The sequence below is a fragment of the Hippichthys cyanospilos genome, chromosome 7 (genome assembly GCF_059441005.1).
Source record: "Hippichthys cyanospilos isolate Australia breed blue-spotted pipefish chromosome 7, RoL_Hcya_1.0, whole genome shotgun sequence".
NCBI lineage: Eukaryota > Metazoa > Chordata > Actinopteri > Syngnathiformes > Syngnathidae > Hippichthys > Hippichthys cyanospilos.
Window position 1 is genome coordinate 3,672,277 of NC_142375.1, and position 15,224 is coordinate 3,687,500.

A 15,224-nucleotide genomic window follows, 5' to 3' on the forward strand; every position below is an offset into this window, starting at 1 on the left:
AAAATGCTACTGTATGAAAACCCAGTAGAAGTGCAAAGACAATTTAGGTGGGAGTTTAACAAAGAACAATCAACACAAGTTTGTGTTGTCAGCAGTGTCTGGAGCAGAACAGACATTAGTTTAAAACCATGCGATAACAAGACAATAGAATGATATTTGTAAATTCTTTTACATGTTGAAAAATATTCACATTATAACAAATCCCAACTTTACAATCATTTGAGGTGTTTACATTTTTTGGGACACCCTGTATACATATACATACATTTACAGTGTATGTGTGTATCTCAGGGCTCTGTCATTAAAAAAAAAAACGCCACACATTTTTCAAGACAAACATTTACTTTCAACATGGATGAAAAATAGAAAATTGAGCATTCCGAGACTGCACAAATCAGCAAAGCAACAATGACAGCAGCAAATCTCAATTTTGCTTTTTTTCACTCTAATAATTAACTCACGCAAACATTGCAATATTCCACTACATCAGTCTTAGCTGCAAAAACAAAAAAAAGGAACACACACACTCACTGTTTTGCCAAGTCACACAAAGTCTGATATCTCTCACGCAGACACGGGCCCAAATGCGGCCCCAAAGCACATGCCGCACAAAGGGCTTCACTGATGAGAAGCATGGCGGCGTCCTCAGAAATCCAGCCATTGATCCAAGTAGATGCAGGTGGATGGCGAGATCTCACCGCCTGGGTGACACTCGTCAAACACCTGGTGGCCAGAGCGCTTCGTCAGAAGGCAGGAAAGGACCAAAGCCACGTTCCGGACACACGGCCCGCCTCCAAAGTCGGGGGAGGGGGGTTAGGGTTAGGCGCGTTACCGGGCAGAGTCCGCAGGGCGTCTTGACTAGGCCGGCCGGTGGCACCGCGGGCTCGACGGCGCGGTAGAGCTTGACGCGGCCGTCGGCGGCGCCCGCTGTTCCCTCCTTGGCCGCTGCCACGCTCATCTCCGCCTTGCCGTCGTACACCAGCGTGTCCAGGATGGTCTCCGTGTCATCCGTGGAAAGCTCCACCTGGGGCGCGGAGAAGAGGGGGGGGCTGAGTGGGCGGAGCGGCCTTGGGCCCAGGGGGGCGGGGCTACCTTGCTGACACCTAGCTCACTGATGTACTTCCAGACTTGGTGCGATGTGGCCAAGGAACTGTTCCTCTGCAGCAGCGGACTCTGTTTGATGTCCCGCGCTGACTCGGCCTGCGTTAGATAAGCCCGCTCCCAGTCACTCCCATGCAAAAACCCCTCTCAAAATCACTAAAAATGAATACTGACTCCCAATATCGCTTTTGGCTCCCTACCAATTAAATGCTATCGTCCGGGCCCTGAACAAACCCATCTGGTGACATCACCTTGCCGTGCAGGAACTTGAAGCACTGCTGGTTCAAAACCTCCACAAACTCCGACTCGAAGTCCTGGTCGCTATACCAGGCGCCGCCCGTCACCGAGCGGTCTGGCTGCACGTTGTACAGCATGTATACTTTCTTCTTGGATGCCTGCGCGTACACACACACGCGCGCGCGCGCACACACACATAACACAATTACTGTAACTGAACAGAAATATTTAAACTTGCAATCGTGGGAAAGAGATAAGACTGCGTTTAAACATCGCAAGCTTGACAATCTCGGAACGGGCTGCGTAGCGACGTCATGACACCACTTAAGACTGAAGCCCACAGGAAGCGCATCCATATCTGTTCAATTTAAATACTGATTTAATTTATATCGATTTAAATCATAGTAAATGATAATCGCGATTCCGATTCAAATGGGAGTTTTGGGCACGCCCCAATTTCTGAGGCGGCCTGCAGCCGTCAAGCGAGCATGCACAAAACGCAGGGGCGGGCAAAGCGCAGCTGCCCAACTCACCGCCACCGACTTGACGGCTTTGATGAGCTTTTTACTCTCCAGGTTCTTGAGGATCTTGTTGACCTCGGTAAGCGGCAGGTTGCTTTTGAAGCGGATGTCTCGGCTCCAGATCCCTGCGCGCACACCACACTCAGACACGCCCTCACGCGCCGGCACACCCTGGCAGCCACACCTTTGTTAGCCGCATCTTCGATGATCTGGTAGACCAGCTTCTCCTGGTTGTCGGAACCTCTCATTTTGCTGAGCGCGCACAAGTGGGTCAGGTGACGTGGGGTCGAACTGCGCGGGGCGGCACGGCGCCTTACCTGGCGCTCTGTGCGTCTTTCAGCCTGTACAGGAGCCCGCTGCTGTTCTTCAGCAGATCCAGGTGACCCTGGTGGAGAGGTCAAGCACAGGTCAGGCAGAGGCCAGCGCAGGCACGGCGCTAACCCTAAACCGCCTACCAAAGAGAGCAGCTTGTTGAGGGCGGCAGCCCTCTGCGGCCCGTCCAGGTGAGGCATGTCGTTCTGGATCACCTGGTCCGTGATGCCGTGAGGAAACTGCTGACACAGCGCCTTGATCCTGAAATCACGTCCAAGGCCCAGTGTTTGCTTTCCGCCTCTTTCGGCATCCGCCGAGGACTTGGAGCTTCCTTTGGGCCCACGCGCAAAACCGAACACGGGATGTGTATGTGTATCTGTGTATAATGTATGCGTGAATATACATATGTACTGTACTTACACATTTGAGAGGGAGTGACTAAAACAGTGCATTCACATCATTCCTGAAGTAGTGGTTCATACTATACATATTTAAGACAAATATGACTGCAGTATATACATTTACTTCAATCTTAAATTAGTAAACCATATACAGTAACTACACTGTCATCCCTTCCCTTCCTATCCATTTGGCTGTAGTTTCAGGTAGAGCTTCGGTTCTATTAGTGGCGTCCTGAAGTCTCTTTGAAGTGAAGTGCTTACACTTACAAAACAAATCACAAAACAAAAAGAGATTTGCAACGCTCTGGTTAGGCTCTTTCCACCTCTCCCTTTTAACTATCCAACAGTGTGTGTGTGTGTGTTTTATGATTGAGACTGGATCTCCTCTCAAGTCGCACCAGGAGCCAATCCCGTGTCTTGTAGGACACTCAAACACACTTTTAAGAGGTAAACATGCACTTCTTCAAGACAAGTGATTGGCTGCCGACGTGACCATCGACCAATGAGGGCAGGAGTTATCTACTCCTGCCCAAATTCCCACTTGTTAGATAGAACAAACACACACACACACACACAACCACACACACACACACACACACACTGTAGGGAGGAGGAAAAAGGCCTCACCGAAGCGTCGTAAATCTCTTGCCTAGATTTCTTTGTAATAAATTGGAATTTCAAGTGTAAACTGATTGTTATGTTTGTCAACTACAAGCTTCATTCACTTTGATGAGACCTCCGGGCGCCGATAATATAACCGCTGCTCTCCATGAAACTACATCCACTTCTGCTTGATTTCACGGGATGGGAAGCGAGTCTCTGCAATTTAGCTTCTCTTTTTTGTCCTTCTAAATCCCATAAGCGCAATGGACTGAGGGCGCGATGGGGGAGGCGCGAAGTAGCGAAGGATGCACATTTTTCTTTTGTGTGGTGAATCGTATTTCAAGACGGGGGACAAATTGCATCCCAGCCATCCCCATTGAAGAGGCCGCCTCGAAAGTAAGGTCAGACACGAAGCCAATCGAAACGCAGCAGCGGCTTTCTTTAAGCACGTCGGGAAGGACTTGACGTTCGGAGTCGCTCTTCCGCCACAAAAGGCCTGTCTTTGACAACGGCCTATTTGTCGTTGAAACCGCGAGCGCAGTACGGTCTACGTGGAAACGAGTCCACAAGCCAATCGGGGCAAGTGCGAAAAGGACTTTCAGAAAGCTCAAGTCAAGGCGCCTGACCTGTTTTCCACTTCGACGGCTTCACAAACGTTCGCTTCCTTCTTCACTTTGACTTCTGTCATCTTCGCCGTCGTCTTGGCCACTCGCCGGAAATTTTGCACTCACTTTTTCTTTACCTTCCAAATGGTGCTGCTGCTGCAGTTGTTATTATCTGTTATTGCTGTTCCGTGCGCCGCTAGCCACACACATTTCATACTGGCCAGGGTCCTAAGAGGGGGACGGCCAAAATATTGCCTGAGAAAAACTCCAAGCGTCGCAATATTAGCGCGGCGATACAAGAGAAATCAAATAAATGGGCGATGCCGCATACGTACTGTCTACGATGCTTGTGGACGTGCCGTTTGCGTGTTTAAATGATTAAGTGGTGCGACTTGTATACTTGAGACGCTCAGGCGTTGAAAGCCAACGAAGCTTCCGGAGAATGACGGAAGCGGCTGTAAAACAGGAGTTTTGAACTCGCTCGGGTATGCGAGCATAGTTGAGGTAGAGCCAATCGTCATCTACACTCGCTAGTTCAGAAAAAGATGTCCTATCAGTTCCGTACGTGGAACAACTTTGTGAATGGACATGCCACTGAGTTAAAAATGTTAATAACATTGACTAGAAAAACATTTGGAAACTGCCCCTATATATATATATATATATATATATATATATATATATATATATATATATATATATATATATATATATATATATATATATATATATATATATATATATATATATATATATATATATATATATATAATAATAGATTAAAGGAAATATATTTCAAAATAATTAAGAGAGTTTACCATTTAAAGTCTTTTTGCAATGATTGAAAAATAAATAGATGTGAACTGTTCTTTCTGTGAGGAATATCCTGAAGACGTGTTCCATTTTTTTCCCTCCTGACCCTTCTCCGCCAGATTGTGGAATGATGTTTGCGCTTTCATTTCCCTCCCGTCCCTGTGTTGACGAACTTTTCCATTTGCTTTGAGCATGTTTTGTTTGGCTTCACTAAAAAAGTTTGTCTCGTTAATCTCACTGCATTTTTAACTCAGTGGCATTCCCACAAATGTAGATACTCTCAACACGAAAAAAACAATCTTTTCTGTCTTTATGAATTAACTAAAATAATACTTTAAAACTAAATAATATTCGAATCACTGATAGCTATTAAAGCTTCCGATTTGTGAGCATTCTTTAATATTTTCGTGTAATACAGTGTTGTGTTGTGTTGTACTGACTGATTGTTTGCATCCCTCTGGCGTTTGTTAATTTATTTGTACTGTACCGCTTTGTATCAGTAATAAAGAACTGGAAAAAAATACGGTTCACTCCAATTAAAGGTGTATACACATATACATTTTGCATATACTTAACAGTTGTGTGCGGTGGTGTTCAACCCTGAACCTGGAGAAGTTGGCCACGCAAGATGGCCGCCTGCAGCCTTCGTGAGCTCCAGGCTCTCAACGTCCGTCCGTTCGCCCAAAACAAGCGGCGCTCTTCGCGTCAAGTGTTGCTGTGGCGACGCACGCAAAACAAAACGCTCACACACTCCCATCGAGCCCGCATCCACTCCACGTAAGTTCTCTAATTTATGTATTTATTTGGAAATTTGATCAATGTATAAGGCTCTAATACTTTTGTCGCGTGAAGTGTAACTTGGGAGGAGTGCGTCATCATGTGTTGATGGTTTGATTGGCAGACCGGACGGCATCATGGCAGCGGGGGCGGTGGCGGCGCCACGAATTGTTCCCATCACGCAACGGGACAAAGCGTCCAAGAACCACATTGACACCAGTACTCTTGTCTTCATTCAGTCAGGTAACGCTAGAAAAAAAAAGAAAAAAGATGGGGGAGTCGGGATAAAGAAGGACCCCTCTCAAGACACCAATCCTAACGATCGCCTTTTATTGTGAAACGATTGATTCGTCCCAAACTCCCTGAACACTCACGACACGACATGATTGGAGTGTACGGGTGGAGCAAACGGGTGGAGCATAGCGGTGGACCACAGCGGTCGGCTTGCTCAGCAACACTGCGATGTGCCAAATCTGTGCGTGTGTGCAGACACCCGTGGCGCGTGCCTCTTCTACACGCTGGATGGCTCCAAGCCTTTGGGGCCGGACAGTGGGAGACAGCGCTACCTTTGGCCTTTACTGCTGCCCAGCGGCCGGGTGTGTGTCCGCGCTATGGCCACCACCAGGTATAGTTTCATGTTTCATGCACAGTGCATAGTGCATAGCAAAATTCACACTGGTCAGTAAAACTCTTCAAGAGGATGAGCACAGCTTCTCCATTTGTTTTGTGGTGGGCCCGTAATGGGGCACACCCACTTTTGCCAGTAGAATTACAAAAGAGAGTTCACATGCAGTTGACGGCTGGTGCGGTTTTCTCGTTGGCAGCGACGGCCGACAGAGCGCCGTGGTCACCAAATTCTTTATGGTTCGGGAGGCGGAGCCTTCGCACCAGGTACTGTCCATCCACTTGCGTCAATCTGTGATCCGAGCGCCTGCTTGAAACCTTACGGTAGCCTCTTACCTTCCAGCAGGCGAGTCTCAGAGCGGATTTGTCGTGGGACGAGTCGGCGACGTCGCCTTGGCCTCCAGGTTGACATGAAAACCAAAGCCCAAGCCTTTTCCGGAATGGACCTCGGTCACATTGAAATGGCTGACGCAGCCAATGCTAAGTGGCTAACTCGATAATTCACCATCATTACATGGGGAATTGGGGAATCGGGGACGCAAACCCCTGAACTCAGTGGTCCCCAACCGGTCCGTGGATCAACTGGTAGCGGGCCGCGTGGGCTGCACCCGAAATAATGTTTTGGAGATTATTTAGTTTAACAATTCATACGTTTGTGCTTGATCTTTGTTTTTTTGGCGCTGCCTCTGGCAGCTGTTGATATTACATACGTACATAGTGAGAAGGACGCCTCAGATTTATATTGCGGAACCCCCCCCAAAGGTTGGGGACCACTGCCTTAACTGGTTTCTGCACCATCCGTCCCTTGCAAGAGTTGACGTGCCATAAGCATTGCTAAGTAGATGCCGGGAAATTTCACAGCCGCGTCAAGTAATGCCCGACAACGCAACACGACACGCTGGAACACAGGTGTCAAACTCCAGTCCTGGATGGCTGCGATCCATGCATGTTTCTGAACCTTTTCTCTCAAACACACCAGAATCAAACAATTAGGATCATTTTCCAGCTCCAGCAGAGCTTGCTAAGTAGCTAATCATTTCAAGCAATTGTGTTGGGTTGAGAAAACCGGAAAAGATTCAGGATAGTGACCCTCCAGGATTGGAGTTCCACACCTATGTGGTAGAACAAAGGCATCATGACGGCCACAAGGAAACAACGGTCGCCGGCCTCGCTCTTTCCCCTTTTGCCCAACTGGCAAACTTTGCATCGTCTACTTCTCCAAAGATGGGCTTTAGAAAACAAAGGTATCACCCTGACTTTTGGCAAAAAAACGGAGGATTAAAGAGAATGTCACATTCCAACCTCTTCGGCAAAAGCTCTTCCGCTTTTATTCATAGTGTGGTCCATTTTCGCACCAGATCAAATACTCTTGCAAAAGTGAAACACTTATTCTTATCAACTTGATGAGTTTTCATCGCTCATTTTGCGACCGCCTGGTGTCCAGGGCCAAAGGTGACAGATGGCTGCGCAGAGGCATCCGTGAGTCTGGCTTTTGAGGTAAATGAAGGAGCTGCCAGCGGTACCTTGTGCCACGCTCAACGTCCAGTCAGCACTCATGCCCCTATTGAGCAGAAGCTCCACCTCTACCTGCAGGTATTAAATATATATATATATATATATATATATATATATATATATATGCATTTATATTTATATACACCCAGTGGGCCCCCGTGTTACGAGATTAATCCATTCCACGGTTGAGCTCATAAGGCGAATTCACCGTATGGCGGGCAATCCAAACCTATGTTAAATAGCCAATGCGTTTAAAACCCCAGGTAAAAAGATCAAACTTGTACACACATATTAGAAATCGATACCAAAATAGTATAGTAAGTGCTACGTATGTATGACATACATGTATACAATCAGAAATCATCATAAATAAAAAATATGGAAAGGATTTATTTACCTTTGAGTGGTGCTTGTTATGCCCATATTCCCTAGTAAGGGTAGCCTAGGCTAGGCTAGCTTCGTATTTCTTGATTATCTTCAGCTTTGTTTCCATATAAATCATCATCTTACTTCTCTCTTTAACGTCACGAGCAATCTTGGGACCCATGGCTAACCTATTCAAGTTTGAATTAAACACTAAAATGCACTAGGGTTTTGTAACCACTCACGATGGAACAAAACTTTACCATTCCGCCAATTTGAAATGAGTGAGGCCGACCAATAGCAAACCAGCATCTCCGTGAGGAGACGCTGACCAATAGCAGACCAGCATTATAGTGACGCGTTGCATGGAGGTAGTTAGGCAACAGATGGAACAGTAAATAAGTGCAATTACCTAAAAACGCCAGCAGATGGAGACAAAACAACACAAACACAGCCAACCCCCTAGGGTCATGACAGTTGTTTTTCGCACAAAACGGGGAAAATACCTTATAGAGGGGACGAAAATAAATCACTGTGTGTGTGCATATTTATATATATATATATATATATATATATATATATAGTGTGTGTTGTTGTTGACGAGGTCGTTGGGTGGCAGTCCCATGTATTGTGCTCAGGTTGCGGACGAGGAAACCCGGCCGAGCTGTCAAACTGCTTGACGTGTGACACCCGTCTACACGAGGTAACACACGCACACCCATGGGCCGTTTGAGAAGGACAACACAAGATTAGCTCGGGCGTTTGCACGCCCATTCTTGCGCTTGTCTCTTTGTGATGCCGCTGCAGAGTGCAAGGGAGGCCAACGGTGACTCTGCTGGCCAGGACTGCGCAAGCCAGCACAACTTGTGCTGTGCCACGTGCCAATGTCTCAACCGTGCCGGCGCTCGCTACTGCGACCGCTGCGGCGCAAAGGTGGCGGCTGCCCGTGTGCGCACGCACGCACACGCACAGCTGGGAGAAAGAAAAAAAAAACTTTACTCAGCAAAGGGAACACCCTGCGTTTCAGTTCATGTGAAGTGCGAGGTTTGCTGCTTTGCCATGCTAAAGGTCGTACTAGCTAGGGTCTTTTCGCATCCATATCGCCATATGGGTGTCACTTCTAGGACGAGTTGTGATTCCAAAAGTAGTTTCTAGTTGCCAGCGCTAGCCAAGCATGACGCATAGGAGCTGGAGTTTTACTCTACCCAACGCTCAGGCTAATTGAGGCTGGAAAGGTCGCTTCAGAGTGCTCAATTTGTTCTGCGCTGGGCTACACGCAAAATAATGCGGTAAAAGCTTTACCAGCAGAGGGTGCTATCCCGCGGCCGCTTCACGTGGCTTTGCGCTATCTCGAGGCTGTAGAAAACGGCCTCGAAAGCACGAGACACATACGCACACCGTCGTCGAGCTACTTGTGTGATGTTGTGCGCGCAGTACGAGCGGTGTGTCGTCTGCGGTGCGAGGGTCGCACGCCACGACGTCCGCTGCGTTGTCTGCGGGCTCTTGCCGGACGTCGCGCCCGCTTCCTGTGATAGCGTCACAGTACCCACTCGCCAGGTATGGACAGGCAAACTCCTCCCCCGCTCGCCTGACACCAACACGTGGGTGCACGCAGGCCGGCCCGACCACCACCGAGCGCCACACGCAGACGTCGGCGGGACACTGGCAGAGCGGGCAACGCGTGAACGATCGAGCGCGGCCGCCGAACACTGCCGTCAGCCCTGGACGAGGTCAGACCCAAACATGCGGCTGGTAAATCTTCATCGCCGGCGCCGATGGTGCTGCATATCAACTGGGGTGGGCGCGTGTCCATCAGGCTTCTGGAGGAAACAGCTGGATCACGTCTGCGCTCACCTGAGGAGTTTCGCCCAGAATGACAATCCCTTCAGGACCCTGCTGGGAGAGCCCCAATTGGGCCGGGTACCGCTGACGGGCCAGCAGTGGCGAAAGAGCGCCAAGTCACTTGTCATATCCCCGTTCCCTCAGATGACCTCCGCCGTGCTCCGAGAGGACGCTCGCCAGGTCTGCTTGACTCTCAGCTTTGCGGCGGCCGAGGGCGGCCCTCAGCAAGCTGGACACAACGTAAGTTGCGCCGGTTGCTCGAAGGTGTGCCCGCGGGCTTATGTCCGGCTACTTTGGTTGGCAGGCCGCCCACAAGACGGCGACTTCGGTGACTGCGCCGCAAGGCAAGAGACATCATGAGCCAGTCGATGCCGGCGGAGCATGCCATGTTGTGATGCTGCTTTCTGTGCCGACAGGAAGCGGAAATGAGACAGGCGTCGGCCAGATGGTGAGACTTGTACGGACACGTTGGACCCGCTAGCGTTTCGCTAAACTCCTCTTCTCGGACCCGCCGATGGCGCCAGGCGAGGGATGTCCAGCTGCAACGGGAATTGGGCCCGGGTCCCACTCGTGGCCGCGCGGGCGTTGTCCAGCTTCTTCTGGATCAGGTGAGGGGCACTGCACTCGAAAGAACGGGATGCCGCCACCTCGGCGCGCCAATGGTGATCCGTCCTCGTCTTCCAGGGGGCGAACCCGGACTGCTGCAATGGCGACGGCCGACCCGCCTTGACCCTGGCCGCCATCAACGGCCACCACGCCGTCCTGCCTCTTCTATTGCAGCGCGGCGCTGACGTGGACCGGCGAACTGGCCCGTAAGACCACCCCAATAGCGTACGGGAAGCCCGGCGCCACGTTTCTTCCGTATCCTACGTCGCGAGTCGACTGGAGCGGAGGTGCCTAACCGATGGTTTTTGCAGTTGCGCAACATGGCCAAGTGACCTCAAGCGCCTTGTGCGGGTTGACCGTTTTTCATTAAAAAGGAATAAATTAAAATGATTGTAAATTTCAAAAATGTGCAAATTGTGTTCTTAACGACCAACAGAATGTTTTAAATATAGTCATTGGTATACAGTAGTTATCATGAAATTATATTTGGTGGGGGAGGGGACTTGACAATGGTAAATGCAGCACCTCCTGCTGTCCGTACTAAAAAATGGCCTAAATCTTACACACTATCCCTTTGAAGGGCCCGCACAATTGAATGCAAAGCAAAGGTATTTGAAGTGGTTTTGCTGCGAGCTGGGGCATCAAAGCCCACGTTGGGACACCTTCGGTCACGCCGGCGCTAATAGCAAAGGATATGGAACAATGCGGAAAGGCCTCCGGGCGCTAGCGCGGGCGCTAACATGCGTGTCACTCGCGGGTAGGCTGATGAACACTGCACTGCACGAGGCTGCCGCGCAAGGAGCTCGAGGTCTGGACTGCGCGCGCACTCTCCTCAGGTAGCTGCAAGCTTTGCTGATTGCACCAGCTGCTAGCTTCCGCTCGTGAGCTTCATGCGAGTGGGAGGAACATTTTCCCCAAAATGACATTTCCTTTTAGTAACGCAAATGCCATGCATTTCTGTCCCACCCCCCATCCTTCAGCTTCAACGCCGCCTTGGCCCTGCGCAATGGCAACGGGCAGACGGCCTACGACGTGGCCGCCGCCCAAGGATGCGCCACCATGATGTCGCTGCTGGAAAGCTCCGCCTCTTGGCGTGGGGCGGGTCTCGACGCTACGAGACAATCTCGGCCGGCGCGGGACGAGAGCGAAGGCTCCAAAGCTTGACTTTTTATTGGCTCACATGACAGGAAATTGAAGAGGGCGGGCGGGGTCAGCGTCGCAATCGCAAAAAGAAGGCGTGGCGGCACTCGGCGCTGTCCGCCGCATAGTACTTGTCGTAAAAGTCCAAGATGTACTCCTCGGCCTGGAACCCGAACTTTTGGTAGAGCAACATGGCAGGGTTGCTGGCAGACACGTGAAGCGTCACGTCCTTCCCCATGCATGTCTGAAAACACACACACACACACACACACACACACACACACATACACAAACCCAACTCTTACTGCCAGTGAGGAAATGCAACTTGTTGACTTTTTATGTTCCCGTCCCCTGAAAGTCCGAACAAGCTGCAGCCTGGCACCGCGTGAACGACTGCTTACTTGAAGCCACCACTTGGGAGAGCAGATGCAATAGTTTGCATGGCTTATAACATATCAAAGAAATGCTTTTGATATGCTTTCAACGATGTCGTCATGTGGCACACTTTGGAAGTCCAGGTGCGTATGTGTGTGGGTACCGTTGTTGACGGAATATTTTTTGCTGATGCTTGCTGGAAGTTTCTGATTTATTTTGTCGTTGGCCGTCACCGCTTGGAGCCAATCAGCAATCTTTTTGGAAACCTAAAGCCCATTGGCATGTAATCCTGGGACTAAATAGCTAAAGACTTGTTCGCCTGCATGTGCTGCACTTTGTGGCCAGCGGGGGCATTTGAGCACTGGTTTCTTCCCTAATAAATCTTCCTGGTGGATTGATGCAATGAAAAGCCAATCAAATTCTTAAAAAAAAAATGTTTTTGACATTTTTTTTCTTACTTGGGCTGAAGCGCAGCACAGGAGCAGACAACGACGGTAGGGGTCCGGGTAGGGGAGGAATTTAAAAAACAAAACAAAATAAAGGCGCACATTCTTAGTGGATTACCTGTATAAGATGGTAGATCATGAAAGTCCCAATACCCGCCCGCCGCCACTCAGGATGGACCAGCAGGAAGGAGACGTAGGCTTCATTGTACTTGACATCGGGCACCATGAAACCAAAGCCCACCACCACCTTCTTGTAGAGCGCCACCACGCTGAAGTCGGGGTACTGCAAACACTCTGACAGGTCCACTCCTGTCGGGACATGACGGATGAGCTGGCGAGGTCAGGCTCGCGGCGAGGGCTGGCGACAGGCGGGTAACTAACCCGGCCAGAAGCCGTGGCGACACATGGCGTTGACCGAGGGGATGTGATTCGGCCGCACGTAGCAGTAGTCCAGCGGGGCGTCGGCTTCCGGGCTCCAGCCGGGCTCCTTGCGGTGGGGGTGCGCTCGGATCTCGGCCAGCAGACGCATCTTCAGGGGACGGCTCTCGTAGTCACGCCTGTCGCGTCACATGGACAAAACAACAAAAGACCACATTTCTCAACGCTGCGCCTCCAGAAAAGACAAGCGCAAGCGACCTTGGGAGTTTTGGCGAGGACTCGCTTGAACTTTGCATCAAACATGAAATATTTGCTCCCATGAAGAGCCTCTAATACATTTTCATCCCCTTCAATGCCAATGTACAATGTCAATATTCTTAAAAAGTGAGTCTGATATCAAAGGAAATAATACATTTTTGTCCATAAAGAATAATAAACATAAAATGTCAGACCTTTTCTCAAAAAGAAATTATATATAAGTATTTGTCCACAGAAACATACTAAACATAAAGTATCCTCTTTTGTGATTACGGTAAAGATCTGGTCGCAATAATAAATCATTAACTTAATTATTCAAACATTTATCCAAAACAAATAATCACCATGAAGTGTCAGACCTGCTCTCAAAAATAAATTATAAATACTTGTCCACAAAAAATTAAACATGAATTGTCATCTTTTGGGATTACAGTAGAGATCTGTTCACAAAAATAATTAACTTAATAAATATTTAACCACAAAATAATAATCAACAGAAAGTGTCATACCTGTTATTGAAATGAAATAGTGATAAATATTTTGTCCACAGAAAAATCATGTTAAAATGTCCTCTTTTGGGATCATAGTAAAGATCTGTTAACAAAAATAAATAAGTAACTTGACAGGTAACGGGTAAGAGGTGGAAAGTTGGGTCGAACCATTCTAGTATGGGGGAGAATCTAGCTTTTTAAAATAATGGAATTGAATAACCTACTGAACATAAAATTTGAATAACCTCCTGAACGTGAAAGAGCTGGGGACGTGTACGGTCTCTTGATGCTTTGTTCCAAAGTTAAGTTTTGACACTCCTGGGTTTAAGTTTGGCTGGAGATTTGCACGGCGGACAGCGCAAGTAGGCAGCGCCTGTGCTTCGCCAATCAAAGGTCTTATCTCACTTTTTTTTTTTTTACCTAATGTAAGGCTTGAGGAGGCGGGACGTGTAAGGGCTCTTGATGCTGTGCTCCAAAGCGCCGTCGGCTCCCGTCAGACGACAGCAGAAAGAAAGCGGAGGCAAGGGCAAGCAACGACCGCCCCGACCTTTCACCTATGTCAAACAGGTCAAAGGGGACTTTTTCGCTTGCTCCCACTTGCCGCGGCGCCGCCTTACCTGGAAGCGGTCCAAGACCCGGAGGTCCTCAGCGCCGCGCTGTCCGTGGGGTGGTTCCCGGGCCGCCGCCTGCGAGCCATAGACCCCGCCCACCAGGCTGAGGGTGTGGTCGATGTCCAGCAGAGGGAGCCCGTGCTGCCGTTTGGCCTGGCGCACCATCAGCTTGCGACGGAGGCGGCGGGCCTGCGGCGAGACGGCCAGCGCCAGAGGGCAAGCGTCCAGACGGCGCCGCAGCGCGCGCTCCTCGTAGGGGCCGATGAGAGCGTGGCGAGGAAACGCAAGAGCCTCGCGGCTTTTGTCGGAACGAGCCGGACGTTTCCGCTCAGGGCCCTCGTGGGCGGCGCGCAGCTGTGGGCCCATTGGCTCCTCCAAGTGGCCCCTGCGCCCGCTGTCATCATCCTCACTGTCCACCTCCCGCTTGATGGGAGGCGGCGCCAGGCGAAGCTTCTTGCGCACTAAGGTGGCAGGGGGCACGGCATATTCCATCCCGGGGTCGATCATGGCGTCCGCCTCCATCTCCACGTCATCTGGTCGCGTCCATCCAAAAAAACGTGTCAACTTGGGAGATTGAACCAACTCGGTCTGGGAGGGCAGCACCAGAGTTGGCGACGACTTACCATGAAAGAGCGCCTGAGGCGGCATGACGTCCGGGATAAGGTCAGCCTCAGACAGGAGACTGGGCGTGGCTGAGTGGGAGGCCGGAGTACCGGGGGCTGAAAAGTCGGGCGAGGGCGAAGGCGACGGGCTAGTCAGGGGCGTCCTGTCGGACGAACTGAGGGAGGAGAAGTCCACCACCTCGCCTTTTTCCAAGATCGCATCAGGCAGGCGCCGGCCAGCTCCCACTTTGCCGGCCGCGGCGCGCTCGGCAAAGCCTGCCTCTTTCTGAGCTCGTCGGATTTCTTTGGCCTCCTGGGTCCGCGAACGTTTTTCCTTCAGCTGCATGGCCGTCTCCACCGGGTTCCTGCCAGCGCCACTGCGCTTACGCAGTCCTTCCAGCGTGACGGTGGGCTCTGCTGCCGCTTTGCAGGCCATGCCTGCTGTTCATGGGAACGCTGTTGGTTGATTTTGGAGGGGGGGGGGGGGGGGGGGGGGGGGGGGCTGATGGGCTCACCTTTAACCTTGATGGCGGCCTTAGGCGCATGGGCACGCAGTATGGGCGGCCGGTTGTGCACCAACTTCCACCATCCCGGTTCGCTGAA

At 50.3% G+C, this 15,224-nt stretch overlaps 3 protein-coding genes across 12 annotated transcripts in view; 1 reads left to right on the forward strand and 2 right to left on the reverse strand.

Annotated features, from left to right (window-relative positions):
* Positions 1–150: 150 nt before the first annotated feature.
* On the reverse strand, positions 151–5,316 carry polr3f (polymerase (RNA) III (DNA directed) polypeptide F). Of its 2 annotated transcripts, XM_088419203.1 has the most exons (11): positions 5,170–5,316; positions 4,116–4,235; positions 3,802–4,008; positions 2,315–2,432; positions 2,177–2,244; positions 2,044–2,111; positions 1,872–1,984; positions 1,353–1,496; positions 1,093–1,200; positions 833–1,024; positions 151–723 (listed from the first exon to the last, which is right to left on the reverse strand). In XM_088419203.1, the coding sequence occupies exons 3-11, from the start codon at positions 3,861–3,863 to the stop codon at positions 646–648; spliced, it is 951 nt and encodes a 316-aa protein (XP_088275329.1). In that variant the 5' UTR covers positions 3,864–4,008; positions 4,116–4,235; positions 5,170–5,316; the 3' UTR covers positions 151–645. The 2 variants fall into 2 exon arrangements, with proteins under 2 accessions (XP_088275329.1, XP_088275330.1); XM_088419204.1 differs by lacking the exons at positions 4,116–4,235; positions 5,170–5,316 and having other exon boundaries at positions 3,802–4,073.
* Positions 3,440–12,993, forward strand: dzank1 (double zinc ribbon and ankyrin repeat domains 1). 8 transcript variants are annotated; one of them, XM_088419200.1, is made up of 19 exons: positions 3,440–3,571; positions 5,172–5,370; positions 5,495–5,613; positions 5,860–5,995; positions 6,195–6,261; positions 6,323–6,398; positions 7,439–7,587; positions 8,492–8,575; positions 8,680–8,805; positions 9,307–9,429; positions 9,488–9,602; positions 9,689–9,792; positions 9,859–9,954; positions 10,019–10,058; positions 10,131–10,162; positions 10,239–10,322; positions 10,399–10,526; positions 11,082–11,156; positions 11,301–12,993. In XM_088419200.1, exons 2-19 carry the CDS (start codon positions 5,222–5,224, stop codon positions 11,482–11,484), a joined length of 1,887 nt encoding a protein of 628 aa, XP_088275326.1. In that variant the 5' UTR covers positions 3,440–3,571; positions 5,172–5,221; the 3' UTR covers positions 11,485–12,993. The 8 variants fall into 8 exon arrangements, 7 of the variants coding, with proteins under 7 accessions (XP_088275326.1, XP_088275327.1, XP_088275328.1 ...); XM_088419201.1 differs by having other exon boundaries at positions 7,439–7,491; positions 7,567–7,587; positions 9,689–9,954; XM_088419202.1 differs by having other exon boundaries at positions 6,338–6,398; positions 7,439–7,491; positions 7,567–7,587; positions 9,689–9,954.
* Positions 11,473–15,224, reverse strand: part of kat14 (lysine acetyltransferase 14) — a 5,682-nt gene continuing 1,930 nt past the window's right edge. The window contains exons 4-10 of one of the 2 annotated variants that reach the window (XM_088419194.1): positions 15,137–15,224; positions 14,643–15,059; positions 14,026–14,552; positions 13,829–13,962; positions 12,663–12,838; positions 12,400–12,590; positions 11,473–11,704 (exon numbers count right to left, since the gene is read on the reverse strand). The exon at positions 15,137–15,224 is cut by the window's right edge and continues 85 nt beyond it. In XM_088419194.1, the coding sequence (XP_088275320.1) occupies positions 11,531–11,704; positions 12,400–12,590; positions 12,663–12,838; positions 13,829–13,962; positions 14,026–14,552; positions 14,643–15,059; positions 15,137–15,224 (1,707 nt within the window). In that variant the 3' untranslated portion in view covers positions 11,473–11,530. Of the gene's footprint in view, positions 11,705–12,399; positions 12,591–12,662; positions 12,839–13,828; positions 13,963–14,025; positions 14,553–14,642; positions 15,063–15,136 lie in introns of both variants that reach the window. The other variant, XM_088419193.1, reaches the window with a different exon arrangement.